The sequence below is a fragment of the Emys orbicularis genome, chromosome 2 (genome assembly GCF_028017835.1).
Source record: "Emys orbicularis isolate rEmyOrb1 chromosome 2, rEmyOrb1.hap1, whole genome shotgun sequence".
NCBI classification, from domain to species: domain Eukaryota; kingdom Metazoa; phylum Chordata; order Testudines; family Emydidae; genus Emys; species Emys orbicularis.
Window position 1 is genome coordinate 174845787 of NC_088684.1, and position 15711 is coordinate 174861497.

Here is a 15711-nt window from a genome sequence, read left to right on the forward strand (position 1 = left end):
CCTTCATTGCTCTCTGCAAGTCTTTTCTCTGATGGGTTTTGGTTTAAGCAGAGGCTGGTGGAGGTGGGTATCTTTCATGAGTCAGATAGGCTGGATACTGCGCCCTGGTTCCCCAAGAACACAGAGCTGACTGGTATCAATCCTTCACCAAATTCTCTAGTAGTGGCAGCAACGGTGCAAAGATCAAGATCAGGAGGTACATTCTACTCCTAGCAATAGAGAAGGGAAAAGATTAGATTCCCTAGTAAGGAAGCTAATCTCTTCTTCTTCTCTAAACATGTGAATAGCTAAATACCTACCTTCTTCTTATTTCAACAAAGGTAGACATCACTACCAACAGCAACAGCAATAACAATTTGCTACTTCTCAATCATATAAGAGATGACCATTTAAAGCCAGAATGAAGCAGAAGAATTTGTCTGCCACCATTTCTTTGCCTGCTGTTAGATGCAGGTTTGGGGTGGTATTCAGGGCAGCAAACCAATCTTGGCTTCTATTTCCCTTACAACTGGAGACAGTTTAAGCCAATGTTAGAGCAATTAGCTAAATATCATCACAGAGAGATGGGTTCTGGGCATTATAAAGAACAATTTCTCCATCCAGTTCAACACTCTCACCCAAATCAACTTCCCACACCCTCCTCTTTCGGGTACCCTTCTCATGACTCAGTGTTAAGAAAGGAAATAAATTTTCTGTAAACAAAGGAAGCAATAGAGGAGGTTCCAATACATTTCAGGAATCAAGGGTTCTATTCCTGCTATTTCCCATTTCCAAAGTAAAATGGAGGATTTCATCCCATCTTGGATCTAAGGAAACTAAAAAGTATTTTTGATGGCTGCATTTCAGAATGTTGACTTTTGTTTCCATTATTCCTTCCCTGTCTTATCTAGATTGGTTTACTGCTCTCCATCTCAAAGAAGCTTCTTTTCATATTTCAATAAGACCATCACACAGGAAATACCTTCATTTCGCCATAGGGTAGGACCATTTTCAGTTCAGGGTCCTCCCCTTTGGCCTTTCCTCAGGATCCCATCTCTTTACCAAATGTCTGTCCATAGTAGCAGCATTTCTCAAGAGACAAGGGATTTTGTCTTTCCATATTTAGACCACTGACTCCTAAAAGCAGCCTCAGAGGGTGAGCTAGAAGAAATCACAAATTTCACATGCTCAGTATTCCAAAGTTTGAGTTTCTTAATAAATTAAAAGAAATCCTTACTGACTCCATCATAGAAAATCCTATTCATAGGCACTCTTTTCTAAATCTCTACTGAAGAGTCCATCTCAGAAAGTAAAGTTCTTTCTATCATTAATGTGTCTGCTGATGTTAACTACATATGTCACACCTTATGCAAGACTAAGTATGATACCACTGCAACGTTGGTTGTCAAAAAACTTCAGATCCGTAGTAGACAGTATGGATCTGATACTTACCATCCTAGCAGAAATCCAAAGATCCCTCTGATGGTTGATGGACCACGGAAATGTTCTGAGAGGGGTGTTTTTCATCCCTCCCGCTCCATCTACAGATGCCTCAAAAATACACTGCAGGGCACAGCTCGTCAAGTTTGTAACAAGGGGTTCTGTTGTCAACAGGAAGGTCATCTTCATATCAACATGCTCGAGTTAAGGATAATTTGGTTGGCATTCATATATTTTCTTCCCCAGATACAAGGGTCAGTGGTTCAACTGGCCACAGACAATATGACCGCAATGACCTATGTAAACAAACAGAGAGGAGCCTGACCATCACAGCTTTGCAAGGAGGCAATACAACTTTGTGATGGGTGTATACTCCACGAGGTGTATCCAGTAGCTCTGCATCTTGCAAGATCCCTTACCCAGTTAGCAGACCACCAACTGAATCCTGGGAAGGCCAAAACACAGGAAGGCCCCTCCCTCAGACTATGGGTTCAACGAAATTCAAGGGACAACAAATGAATAAACAAGGACAGGCATGGGGGACACAGGGTCATAATAAGGGATCCACCAGTTAGCAGACCAACTGAGCAGGGAATCTACCCAGATTCATGAATGGTCCTTGAAAGACTCGGTGATCTGAGACATCTTTGCTCTTTGGGGTACTCCAAAGATAGATTTTCGTGCTACAAAGTTCAACATGACATGCCAATATTTTTGTTAGAGGACAGGAATAGATACTCAGTGTCTAACAGCAGATGTGTTTCCTCTTCATTTGGGAGACAGAGCTAGTGTATGCTTGCCTGCCTTCTTCTCTAATGTTGAAGGTGGTTGAAAAAAATCAGACAGGATTAATCCCAGTTGATACTGATCACCCTAGCATGGCCAAGACAACAGTGGTACACATACTTGCCCTTCATTCCAAGGGAAGATAGATGCTTACTAGCATTGACAGACCCTCTGACACAACAACAAGGAAAAGTGTACTATCGAGACCCTGTCATTGCTGCATCTGACAGCATGGGCAATAGGCTTCTAGCAGAGTTGGAGAAGTCTTTGTCTACAGATATTCTACATGTTCTACTTAATGCTATAAGGAAATCAACTGGAAAATATTATAAGTTAAAATGGAAAAGATTTTTGCCATTGCTATGTGATGGGGTATAAATCCTGTGTCAGCCCCTATTCAAACTATATTAGAGTAATTGTTATATTTAAAGCATACTTAAAGCATTTAAAGCTATATTTAGCTGCAACAGCAGCTTCTCATATTCAAATCAGTATTTTCACATAATGTTGTTAAAAGTTTTTTAAAGGATTACTAAATTTGTACCCCCAGTAAGAGATTCTATTGCACCATTGGACCTAATGCAATCACAGCTTATGTCTCCACCCTTTGAGCCCTTATTTTCATGTTCCTTATTTCATCTATCAATTAAGGCCGCTTTTATTATAGCAATAATATCAGCTTGGAAGATTAGTAAACTTCATGCCTTAATGGCTGACACTCTATTTATGACCTTTTATAAATACAATGTATTTCTTCATCCACATCCTAGATTCATACCAAAAAATCACTTGAGTTCCATGTCAGTCAGTCCATTAGTCTACCAGTGTTTTTTCCCAGACCTCATTTGAGTAAGGGCAAATCAAAGCTGCATTGTTCGCAGGAGCACTGCCAGCTTTTCTGCCGCCCTAGGCGGCGGAAGGTCCCGCCCCGAAATGCCGCCCCCCACAGAGGTGGCGGAAGGTCCCGCTGCCGAAATACCGCCGTGGTCGCCGCCCCCCAAATTGTAGCGCCCTAGGCGACCTCCTAGGTCGCCTAATGTGTTGCACCGGCCCTGATTGTTTGGATGCAAAAAAGAGTTTTATCATTCTGTTTCAATAGGAAAAAGGACTTTAGGTCTTTGCATAAATTGCTTGTTTCATATGCTGGTAATGATAAAGGAAATCTTGCATCAGCACAAACATTATCAAGATGGGTCAGACAGTGTATAATAGAAAGTTATAAGAGTGCATCACGATCTCCCACTCTTCAGCTCTAAGCACACTCCACTAGGGTGATGGCAGCATTGGTGGCATGTATGAGACATGTTCCACTACTAGAAATTTGTACAGCAGCGATGTGGAGTCAAAACACATATTCATTAAACATTATCTGTTATATATGGTCAGATGCACAGTTGGTAGATCTGTGATTCAGTCCTTGTTTAGTTAGGACTCCATACCCACCATCCTATTTAAAATGTGTACTACGGACTAAACTATACCAGGAGTGGGACTATGCAGAGAACAGGGTCAAAGAAGAAATTAATATTACTTACCTGTAACTGAGATTTTTTTGAGATGGATTCTACATATTCACATGCCCTGCCCTCCTTCCTCTGTTTTGCGGGGTCCTGTTTTCTACTGGCTCAGCATTAGTAGTGGAAGGAACTGAGGCGGTAACTGCTGCCTCCCTCCCTTTTATAGCCTCGTCCTCAGCATAATGCTCGGAGGCTGAGGGTAGGGGCAGAAAGGGGCATGCGAGTGTTTGACTAGGCACTGCTAGTAGAAGATTGCACCATTCAGTGACACCATCAGCACATATCCAATGGTATGAATATGCAGAATCCGTTTTGAAGAACTGGATACAGGTAAGCAACCTTTGTATTAAGGTTGTCTCTGCAACCTTCATTCGGCCCCCTTATGCATATGCATTATGAGACACTTTTTAATTACATGGTCAGAACTGTAACTGTAAGCCTCCACCCTCCATGTCCTATCATCATCATCATCATCATCATCATCATCAGGGACATTGCAGCACAGACTACTACTACTTGAGCTACCAGACTAGCTAGGTTAGCTAGCAACAGGAGAAGGCTGCAGTCCTGGGGGGAATGATCTACTGGTACTGTGCATTTGGCTGAGGGGAAAGCAACCCCTCTCTCTCTCTCTCTCTCTTCTCCCTTCCCCCCCTTCCCCATGTGGTTCCCCGAAAGGGAATGAGGCATACTGATCAACATTTTCAAATTCGTTTCAGGAAACATCGCACCCCTTTAGACCCCAGCCTCCAACACCCCTGATGCCCTCCCAACACCCCCACTGCTAACCTCACTGCCCTGCCTCCAGCCCCACAACACCTCCACTGCTAGCCCTACTAACACACCACCACTGCCATCCCCTTGCCAACTCACTAATACTCCCATCCAGTCTCCTTAGCCTTTCCCAGCCCATCCAATGCCTCCAGCCTGTAGTAGGGTTACCATATTTTAAAATAACAAAAAGAGGACACTCCAAGGGGCCCCGTCCCTGCCCCCAACTCCGCCCCCTTCCCAGCACCTTCCCCGCCCCCACCCCAACTCCGCCCCTCTCCCAAAGTCCCCGCCCCAACTCCGCCCCTTCCCCTGAACGCTCCGCCCCCTGCTCCTCCCCCTCCCCTGCTTCCCGCGAATCAAATGTTCGCGGGAAGCCTGAAACAAGCAGGCAGCAGGTAAGCTGGGGCTGGGGCTGGGACGGGGGGAGGCGCGGCCCAGTCCGGCCCCCTGGCCAAGCGGCTCCGGCCCCGGCGGCTCCAGCTCGGCTTGGGCCCCGGGGCACAGGCACCGGCCCCGGCCGAGCGGCACCGGCCCCAGCGGCTCCGGCCCGGCTCAGCTCGGGCCCCGGGGCACCGGCCCTGGTTCTGGCCGAGCGCGCTGGCCCCGGCCGAGCGGCTCCAGCTCGGCTCGGGCCCCGGGGCACGGGCACCGGCCCCAGCTGAGCGGCTCCGGCCCCGGGGCACCGGCCAAGCGGCTCCGGCCCCAGGGACTCCAGATCGGATCGGACCCCAGGGCACCGGCCCGTCCGGCACTGGCCCCGGCCCCGGGCGAGTGGCGCCGGCCGGCGGCCAAGCACCGCCGGCCCCAGCGGCTCCAGCCCGGCTCCAAGCCCCACGACCCCTCCCTATTTTCCCAGACATGTCCGCTTTTTGGAATTTCCCCCCGGACAGGGATTTGAGGACCAAAAAGCCGGACATGTCTGGGAAAATCCGGACGTATGGTAACCCTACCCTGTAGGACACACAACAAAGCAAGCAGAGTTGCGGCCCCACCCCCACTGTGGGCCCTGCCCCAGGAGGGCTATCCCAAGCTCAGCTGTAGGCTACGTTCTGGGATGCAGTGCTGCATTTACACCCAGAGAGGTGAAGACAAGACATTCACTCTTGGCCTGGTGCTTTCAGCAGAATAGAAGTGCACAGGTCTACCCCTTCCTGGCTGCACCAAGTCCCAAAAGAGGAGGGGATATCCCCCTGATACCCCTCTTGTTGCACTTTAAGGCCTGGGGAGAAAGGGGCATTAACCCCTCCCCACCCCCTGCTGTGTTGAGTCCCAGAGTGAGTGGGGCTGTGTCCCCCTCTCTGAACTCCCCATCTATCTGCTCCCTGCAGTGGTCAGGGCCTGGGGAAGAACGGGGCATGACTGCCCCCTCCCTGACATACTGCCACCGCCACCTTACCTGACTCCACTTCACACTGCCAGGGCTCCACACCACCACAGCAGCCCTGTTCTTCAAAGCTTCCATCCCTGTGCCATTGGTCACCAAGCCCATCCAACTCTGCCCTTTCTGAACTCCCATTGGTTGAACCAAAAGGAGAGCAAAGGTCAGCTACATTACCCAGCATGTTGTGCATCTGCCATATGTCAGGGCCGTCCTTAGTGGGTGCAGGGCCTGGGGCGGAAGTGACGGAGTCGTCTCTTCTGGGACTGACCGCGCTGACCAATTGCACCAGCCCGCGGGGATCCCCAAAGCGTGGGGCCCAGAGTGGGGGGGCCCGGTGCGGAAGTGACGGATTCGTCTCTTTTAGGACCGACCACACCAGCTAATCGTACCAGCCCACCGGGCCTCCCAAAGCGTGGGGCCTGGAGCGGTTGCCCTGATTCGGTCTACCCAAGGGATGGCTCTGGCCAGAGTCTCTCCAAACAAAGGCTGATGTGCATGTGTGGCTGACACATATTCTGGGTAATGTTGTTTTTATGCAGGAAATGACATTAAATTGGGAATGGGGAGTTTTTGGTTGCAAACGGGAGTCTCCCTGGCATACTGGGAGACTTGGTCTGTCTGGGGTGGGCTGGAACATGGGGGACATGTGCCATGGGGAGTCTGAACCAGTTTCCCCAGTCCCAGAAAGGCTGTCTGGTCCCCAGGGTTCTTCAAAGGGTAACGGGTCCTCCTCCGGCTGCTACTGCTTAGGCAATAGCCTGAGCCCAGCCATTTGGAATGTTCACGTTCAGTTATTGTTCTGTCAGGTTGCCAAAATTTTCCTGAGGAATGCAAATGAGAGGAGAGAAGTGGTGATTTTCAGCATTTTATATCTCAGCCAAACCTTAATGGAATTTCAAAGAAAAGGTGCTTCTCTAACCAAGTAGTTCTCAACCAGGGGTACACGTACCCCTGGCAGTATGCAGAGGTCTTTCAGGGGGTACATCAATTCATCTAGATATTTGCCTAGTTTTACAACAGGCTACATAAAAAGCACTAGCAAAGTCAGTACAGACTAAAATTTCACATGGACAAAATGAGAAAAGTAAGCAATTTTTCAGTAATAGGGTGCTGTGACACTTTTGTATTTTTGTGTCTGATTTTGTACGCAAGTAGTTTTTAAGCGAGGTGAAACTTGGGGTTCACAGGACAAATCAGACTCCTGAAAGGGGTACAGTAGTCAAGAAAGGTTGAGAACCACTGCTGAAGCCTAAAGGCATTCCCTCTTCTGAATTTCAAAGGCCTGTTGTAAATAGTGGAGGTGTTAGAGCTTGTCAAAAAAGGTCACAAGAATCGTTTATACTAGGTGTTAGGCCACCTAAATATAATGGTCACTATCAACTCCTCCTGCAATAAAACAAATCACATACGTTGTCCTAGCAGCTGGTGTGCTGCTTTTTTCTGTGGGTGTTTCTATCTGGACAGGTCTGAATGATATCACAGGATGTTTCTCAGCACTGCTGTTTACTAATGAAGGTGATAATCAGTGAATGATTGACTTGGATTGACTAGGACTCTCAGTCATCGCTGAAAAAAAGCCTATGAATTGGGCCTCCCCTATTTGGGTTTTAATGAAATCCTTGAATGAAAGCAGTAATGATATTTCTTTACTGATGGCTAAAGATGGGCCTAGATTCAAACAACCCTGAGCTTTGGGGAAGTTCTGTCCCATCTCTTCTGATTGCTAATATAGTTTTCACTTTTACCTCTTGAGAGTAGGATTAGCAGTATAAATCTAATTTTTGTAGTTACTGATGGAAATTAGTGTATTTTGAATTAGATATCGTGTGCTGTGCACATTCATATCTCTGGTTCTTAATGCTGTATTGATCTGTCAACAATCTATAAATTGCTCATAGAGAAATATCATACCAAATATATAACAGCTTGTAATAAAAACTACTCTTTTGATTCATGTAAACTAGTGGTATTGTGTTATAACAGTGACCTTTTTTTCTTTTTCTTTCTCTTTTTTTTTGCTATTTCAGTTATTTGGTTGTTTCTTAGCATGGGAGACTCGAAATGTCAGCATTCCTGCTTTGAATGACAGCAAATACATTGGGATGAGCGTATACAACGTGGGGATCATGTGTATTATTGGAGCTGCAGTTTCATTCCTCACTCGGGATCAACCCAATGTTCAGTTCTGCATTGTTGCTTTAGTCATTATATTCTGCAGTACCATTACACTCTGCCTTGTTTTTGTACCTAAGGTAGGTGAATTCATTTATGCTAGTACTTACATTGTTACTTGATTTTTGTATGGTAATTCTATATTAATTTCATTACTCCTACAAGCAAGAGGAATATGTGAGATTTCTAAATCAAGCCAATCTGTTATGCATTAAATTATCTCTGAGCCCTAGTGGGAGAGGGGGTGAACTTCCATGAGATTTTGGAGAAAGATGAATACATAAAGCAAAAGGTGCAAGAACTTGAATACATACATTTCTAATGCATACATCTCACTATCTCACTAAGTCTGCGGGAAACAATGATTTGCATCTATAATTTGAATAGGTCTCTGGTTCCTTCTTTTAAGGAATGCAAGAGAGGAAGGGTGCTATTCATAGGCTTAGAAGACCTGGGTTCAATTTTCTGCTGTGCCTCAGACATGCTATGTGACCTAAGGCAAGTTACTCCATCTCTCTAGGTATGTCTACACAGCCCACAGCAGCTCAGGTCAACAGACTCAGCCTCACGGGGTTTGTGCTGCCATGCTAAACATAGATGTGTAGACAGTGCTTTGAAGTTCTGGCTCAGGCTGGAGCTTGGGCTGTGGAGTCCACTGCTCTCCTTAGGCTTCCAGAGCCTGAGCTCCAGCCTGAGCCACCTCACCTACACAGCTACTTTTAGTGCAGTAGCATGAGCCCTGCAAGCCCAAATCTGTCAACCCAGCCTGGGAGGCTCACTGCCACGGGCTGTGTAGACATACCCTCTATGCCTTGGTTCCTTAGCTGTAAAACAGCCATAAGAGTGTTGGTCTACATTAGAGGGGTATTGTGAGGATAAATATGTTAAGGACTGTGAAGCACTCAGACACAGCAGGAATGGTTGCCACATAATAGAATCTCCTAGGAACACAGGATTTGTAATATAAAAGCAGACTATTGGTCCATCAAGTCTGGGATGCTGCCTACATTAGTGGCCAATATCTGATGCGTCCAAGGGGGGCCCTCCCAAAAAAGCCTAATGCATCTCACCAACTGTGCAATTCGATGATAGAAGGAGAGAGGAATTCTTTCCTGACCCATGTAGATGTGCCCTGAAACACAAGATTTAATTGCCTTTTATTATCTTTGAGCTCCTCTTGTATATTTATATTATGCACTGGTGGAATGAATCAGAATGTATTCACAAAGAGCCAGAGTCTGATGTCACTCCACAAATAGTCCCATTCACTTGTGAAGTGAGGTGCTAGTCAAGGTGAGTCCAACAGAATCTGAGTCAAAGGGAAATTGATTCCTATGGGAGTTTGACTTAGTAAAGACCTCATTTTTTGGAAATCTACTTGATATTTTGAAGTAAAATAAACATAAATTAAATGTGTAGCCTGGATGACTTTCATATAGTTAGTTGGAGACTGGATGCCTCAGAGACTGGGAGCCTTTCACCTCTAGGTCACCAGGTCCAATCCAACTAAGGTTAATAACAACCAAATGTCAACGATTCTTTAGTGGCTTATGTAAAGTAAGTTTGTGGCATCTGTTCCTAGCCAGAAGAAAAAGCAGTTCTTAGTGAACAGGTGTCCACACCACAAAACTGCCAACACATCTGGCAGTGATTGGCATTTTCAGCAGATAGACCAACTACAAATGGGAGCAGGAACTGAACTACTAAATCTCCTCTAAATGTGGTCCCTGTAGGTGAGGGTTGAGACATGTGGATGGAATGTCACGTTAGCTTACCAGTAGTGCTTTATGCGTTCTGCGGTTAGAGTAATTCAGTCTCCAGGGCTGTATAGTCCAACTTTTTTATACTGGCTCCTACAGAAGAATTACTTACAAGATAGCCATAAGTTAAGAGAGCCTGTTCATAAACACAGTCATGAAGCAAGAGATTTAGGAGAACTGGTGAATAACAAATTGAATATGAATGCATATCTCCCCATAGGATCTTCTTGATTTCTTCAAAGGAAAACAACTTGACAAAATCTGACAAGACCATCCCTATCACACCTCTCCATCACACTCTCCTCCCTCTCCCCTATCACAGACACTGAGACTGCTTCCCAGCTTTCATCTAACCCCTGCCCTGCCCTGCCCTCCCCTCCCCTCCCATCCCTTCCCATTTCTTAGGCTGACTCACCCCTGCTCTTCTTCTTCTCCTCAGCTTCTCACTCTCCTCAGGTTCCTTCCACTCACAATGCAAATATGCACTGATGTCTCCGAGCATAAAAAAATCTCAACCCCACTCCATCAATCTATTATCTTATTGCCAAGCTCCCAGGGAAAATCCATAAAGCTACCAAATTGCCCTTTTTCACATCCCTCCTCAGAACTCTCTGCCATAATGCATACAGAATACTGAAGCCCGATCATGGCTAGTCAGGGGGAGTGCTGTGATCACTCCTCCTGAAGGGCTAAAAACTGTGCATACCATCTTAGGTTTGTTGTCCTGCTTCCCCTTCCCTCCATCCAAGCCCACTTGTTTGTCTCCGCCCCCTGTTATGTCTTGTCTTTTAGACTCTAAGCTCTTTGGGGGCAAGGACTATTGCTTACAGTGTTTGCACTGTGCCTAGTAAAATGGGGCCCAACCTGGTTGTGGCCTTTTTGTGCTTTTTGTGCTATTTAATATAAATATTAAATAAAATAATAATTATAATTATAATTATAATAATTAATAATAAATCTGTCAAATCAGTTCTAGAATATAATTACAGGATAGTTACTTGTATGACTAGAGAGGCTTTATTGATACTGCATGATGCTTTGGCAAGTTGTGGCACCTGTAGATGGGGGTACCACAACCTTTCTTAACTGAGCATTAATTAAAGGGACATCGACCACTTGACTTTTTTTTAAAATGACTTTTAAAAATTCCAGCTTTATGGCATACCAGGTAAAGATGGTCTCTCTGAAAGTGGCTTTTTAATTTATTTATTTTTGAAAAATTAATTCTTATTTTAAAAAGTCATTATGTTGATATCTGTAAGAGTGATTTCTGGAAGGGAGTAACTGACTGCCCAGGAGAAACAGTGACTCTACACAGATGACTGTCAAATACACAAAGTAAACAACTGAACAAAGAGAAAAACCATTTTCTCTTTACTTTCTTTCAGTTCAACTATCTTAGCTCAGGATATAGGACATAGCAATTACCATACTAGCTCAGCCCAGTGGTCCATCTAGTCGAGTAACCTGTTGCCAGCACAAGATGCTTCAGAAGAAAGTGCAAGAAAGCTCATAATGGAATAACTAGATCAGAGAGCAGTTTAGTCCTAACTTTTCTTCACCTAGAGGTTGCCTTATACCCCAAAGTATGCAGATTCATATCCAATATATTGTTGCCTACCTAACTTTGGAAGATCTTCTTATCCATATAAAAGTCCAATCATTCTTAATAGAATTACATTGTTAGCCCCATTAATATCTCATGGAAATGAGCTCCATAGGTTAAATATGCATTGGGTCAAAAATTGTTCCTATTAGAAGTTTTTAATCTGCTGCCTTTAAAGTCCCTTTTTTCTTGCAATGTATACCTTTAACATGTCCCCACTTATTCATCTCCTTTCTAAAGTAAACAATCCTAATAATTTTAGTTTCTCTTCATATAGAAATCTTCCCATGCCTGTTGATTTTTATCACCCATTTCTGAAGCCCTCTTCTTCTGCTATATCCTTTCTGAGATAGGGTGATCAGAAATTAGCATAGCATTCCGTATGAGAGCATAGCATTGATTGGTATAATGGTATTAAAACATTTTCCATGGAATTTTTAATCCAATTTCTTATGCATCCTAATATTTTACACCAGTGCAAAGTGAGTACAAAGTTGATGTAAAACTCTATCTTTCTAATTCGGTAGCATTTGACACCCACTTTGGACGGTTGAAAATGACTGTACAAGTGCAGAGCAACAGAGGATTGGTTAAATTTTATGGCTGGAAGGGACCATTGTGATACTTTAGTCTGGCATCTTGTATAACACTGGCCATAGATTTCACCTACTGATTTTTGCATCTAATCTAACAACATATGGATGAAGTGGAACACGTCTTTGTAGCAAGACATCCAAATCTTGATTTAAAGACTCCCGAGTGATGCAGAATTCACCACATTCCTTGGTCAGCTGATCTGATAATTAATTACTCTTTCTGTATTATTTCCAATTTGAATTTAGTTCACTTCAAACTTCCAAACTTTGTGATATTTTTTTTCTGCTCGATGAAAAAGTTACTCAGACTCTACCTTACCTCCATCTTAATGCAGTTTTTTTGTCTGGGAATATAACTATAAAAACTGGATACAATAGTCATTAATAGCTTAACTTAATTACAACCTTCAAATGTAGCCTATTACCATAGCCTGTCTGCATCTCTCATTTATAACCCCATATTCTGGAATGATCACTTCAGTGCCTGATCAGCCTCTTCCCACCTCTATCAGAAGTGGAGTCCCAAAGAGAGGCATTTTTCCCTCCATTCCTTCGGCTCATGAAACCAACTTCCCTAACTGGAGGATGTGGGGAGCCAGCTCTGAGGTGGAACAGCACTACCATGTCCTTATATGCCGTCTCTTCAAATAATTCGCTATCTCTGTAGGCCTCACCGGTTCGTCAGCTTTGGCCTTAAGAGGCTGCACTGTGCTTGAGGGCCATGAGAGGCTCGAAGTGGGTTTATACATATGTCACTTGGCAAATGGTCATACAGTTCTGTTGTGGGTGGGTCAGCTTTTGTGGCCTGCATCATGTGGGAGGTCAGACTAGATGACCATATTGGTCCCTTCTGACCTTAAAGTCTATGAGTCTATGAGTCTATGAGTTTGCACTCTCTGAAGTAAACTGGATAGCCCCCACCCTTGTTAAACTGCTGCTGGCCTTCCACCTTCAAGTGGGGGTTTTTTCTCTGTCACTGTCTACTAGGTTGTACTAGGGTTTATCTTTATCTTTAAGTTTGAGCTTAACCTTTTTTTAAAAAATGTGGTGTATTTAATTTATCTGAATGGCTATTCTTTATTTTAGTCTACTAATGGCTGCCTACTTCTCCTCCCCTGCTGCTGAACACCCACCCAGTCTAAAATCCCTGTGATCCCTTTGTCGGTACCTCTCTTTCTCATTCTATCTGGGGCTTCTCTCTGCTCACCGCATTCCTTGTAACTATAGGGTGTAAGAAATTTTCAGACAGAAGTGTGATTTTTAAGTTGAATGTTTCCCTTTGAAGGATGAAAATATCAATGAAAGGAAAGAACTAACAAGGGATGATGCAGTAAATTTTAAAAATAATATATTAAACTGGAACTTTAAGAAACATTTCCCAATAATTGGAAAAAATAGAACAGTTCATCTTGCAAGGTTATTATAGCTCAACAGTCTGCATGGTCACAGAGAAATTGTACTCCATGTGGAAAGTAAAGTGTACCTTCTATTATTTTTATTTGGGGGGCCAGAAGAAACTGATATAAAAATAAAATCCTCTGCAGAATTTCTCACAGCTTTTAAACCTTTCAGTTAATCACACTGAGGACAAATCCTGATGCGGCCACTCAGAACAGACGTTTCCAATTCACTCAAAATCAAAAGAAGGAAGACTCAAAAACATCAACATCAGTCACCAGTGTCAATCAAGCCAGTACATCTCGGCTAGAAGGACTGCAGTCAGAAAACCACCGCTTGAGAATGAAAATCACAGAGGTATCATTTATTGTATACACTAAACCAGATAAATCTGTCCTGTGGATGAAATACGTTATTTGCATAGCTGTAAAGCCATACAAAGCTTAACCTTACTCATTTTTTTCAACTAAAACCTCATAATTTTAGCCTGTGTTTCTAAAGAAAGAAAGTTGGTTAGCAAGTGGGAAAAAATTAAAATCATAAGTATTGTCATACTTATAAACTAATAGAGATGAGACACTTCATCTCATCACAGATGATACCTGTATCAGCTTTATGTGAAACTTCCCTCGTTTCTGAGAATTCCCAACAGGTACATTAACTCTCTATGTTACCTGTAGACAGACTAAACACCTCTAATTGTACAGATGTAGTTGTAAAAGTGCAAATCTTATATCATGACCACCATGGGACTCAAAGAGTAGGTATGGTATATTGACATTTTTTATTGTACCTTGCAGCATCCCAATAATAGTTCCACTTTTACTGAGTTGGTCCAATACCCCAATTTTGAGGTAGCAGAGGCAGAGTGTTCTAGTGGATAAGGTACAATGCTGTGGATCAGGAGATCTGGATTCTGTTCCCATTTCTGCTGCTTAATTGCTGTATGACCTTGAGCATGTCACTTCACCTCTCTGTGCCTCTGTCTGTACAGTGCCTAGCAAAATGGGACTCTGATCTTAGTTGGCACTTCAGGGCACTACCATAGTATAAAATTCCTATTAGCATGGCCTAATACTATGTGTGGTGCTCTAGTCTCTGAATACAAATATCAAAATCCAACAGATGTGGATCTCCCTTCAGACTTGGAGATGTGTTAAGGGAAACACAGCAGCTTTGTCTTCAGAGAGCTGGCAAGGGGAGCTGCTGCCCCGTAAGGTCCATGGTAAGGTTTTTTGGGCAATGGGTTGCCTGCCCCACCTCCCCATTCAGCAAGAGGGTATAAAAGTCCTTGCTCCAATTGTTACCCTTCTGCAGCTGATCCTGCAGCCTGATTCACAGTGTGTACTCACTAGGGAAAGCCAAGGTTCTCCTCTATATGGTTGTCTTCGCAAATCCACATTGTAGGAATTAACCACTGAGCCTCCTGAGTCCCTGACCCACTTTAAAGCAATTAGTCAGTGACGCCATTCGTGGTGATAGTTCGAGGCATTCTGCTCCCTGTTATAAAAGGTGTGCAGCCCCACTACCCTCACATCTTCTCTTCCCACCCTCCTACAGAACCATTTTCACCACCATCTCTCAACACTGTGTCAATATTTATTTATAAACAGCTTTTACATTTGTTAGTTAAGCTAATTCCACAACTAGTGCTACAAATTATTCACAGATTTTTAAGACCAGGAGCAGGATCAGATTAAAGAATTTGGGGACTCTGTGCAGTATGGTAATTGGAGGGCCCCCTCCTTCCTAAAGTGTCCCGCCCCACACACAGACACCAGAATTCTCCTTCACCCCACGTATGCCCCAACAATCCTCCACCAGTCCTCGCTTGTTGTGACAGGCCCATCACACATCCCAGCAGCCCTGACATATACCCCACTCACCACAACTCCAACCCCTCAGCCCCACTGACCACAGCTCCCAACATCCCCCATTTGCCCCACAGCCCCCACAACTCACCCCATCTCCCCCCACTTGCCCCCAATATCTCACCCTGCAGCCCCCTCCCAACACCTCCCACTCACCTCATAGCCCACAACTCTCCCCTGCCCCTCACCTCCAGGACCATCCTGGTCACTCACTGACACCTCCCTAGCTCAGTGCTCCACTCCCTGCCCGGGCTAGGGAAGTTCCTCCCAATCTTGGCCACCCAACTCTGCTTTCTCCCATCACTCTCCTGACCCGTCCCTTTCATCTTAGAATTCTTGCCATTTTTAATGAAGACTGGCTTGTCTACTGCATGATTAAATTACACCTGGTGGTGGTTTCTGCTTACCACTCTAATGTGACATTAGCATCT

General features: G+C 44.4%; 1 protein-coding gene across 1 annotated transcript in view; it reads left to right on the forward strand.

Moving 5' to 3' along the window:
• Positions 1–15711, forward strand: part of GABBR2 (gamma-aminobutyric acid type B receptor subunit 2) — an 878387-nt gene that overhangs the window by 826290 nt on the left and 36386 nt on the right. The window contains exons 15-16 of the mRNA XM_065399110.1: positions 7905–8129; positions 13584–13766. Of these exons, the coding sequence (XP_065255182.1) occupies positions 7905–8129; positions 13584–13766 (408 nt within the window). The remainder of the gene's footprint in view (positions 1–7904; positions 8130–13583; positions 13767–15711) is intronic.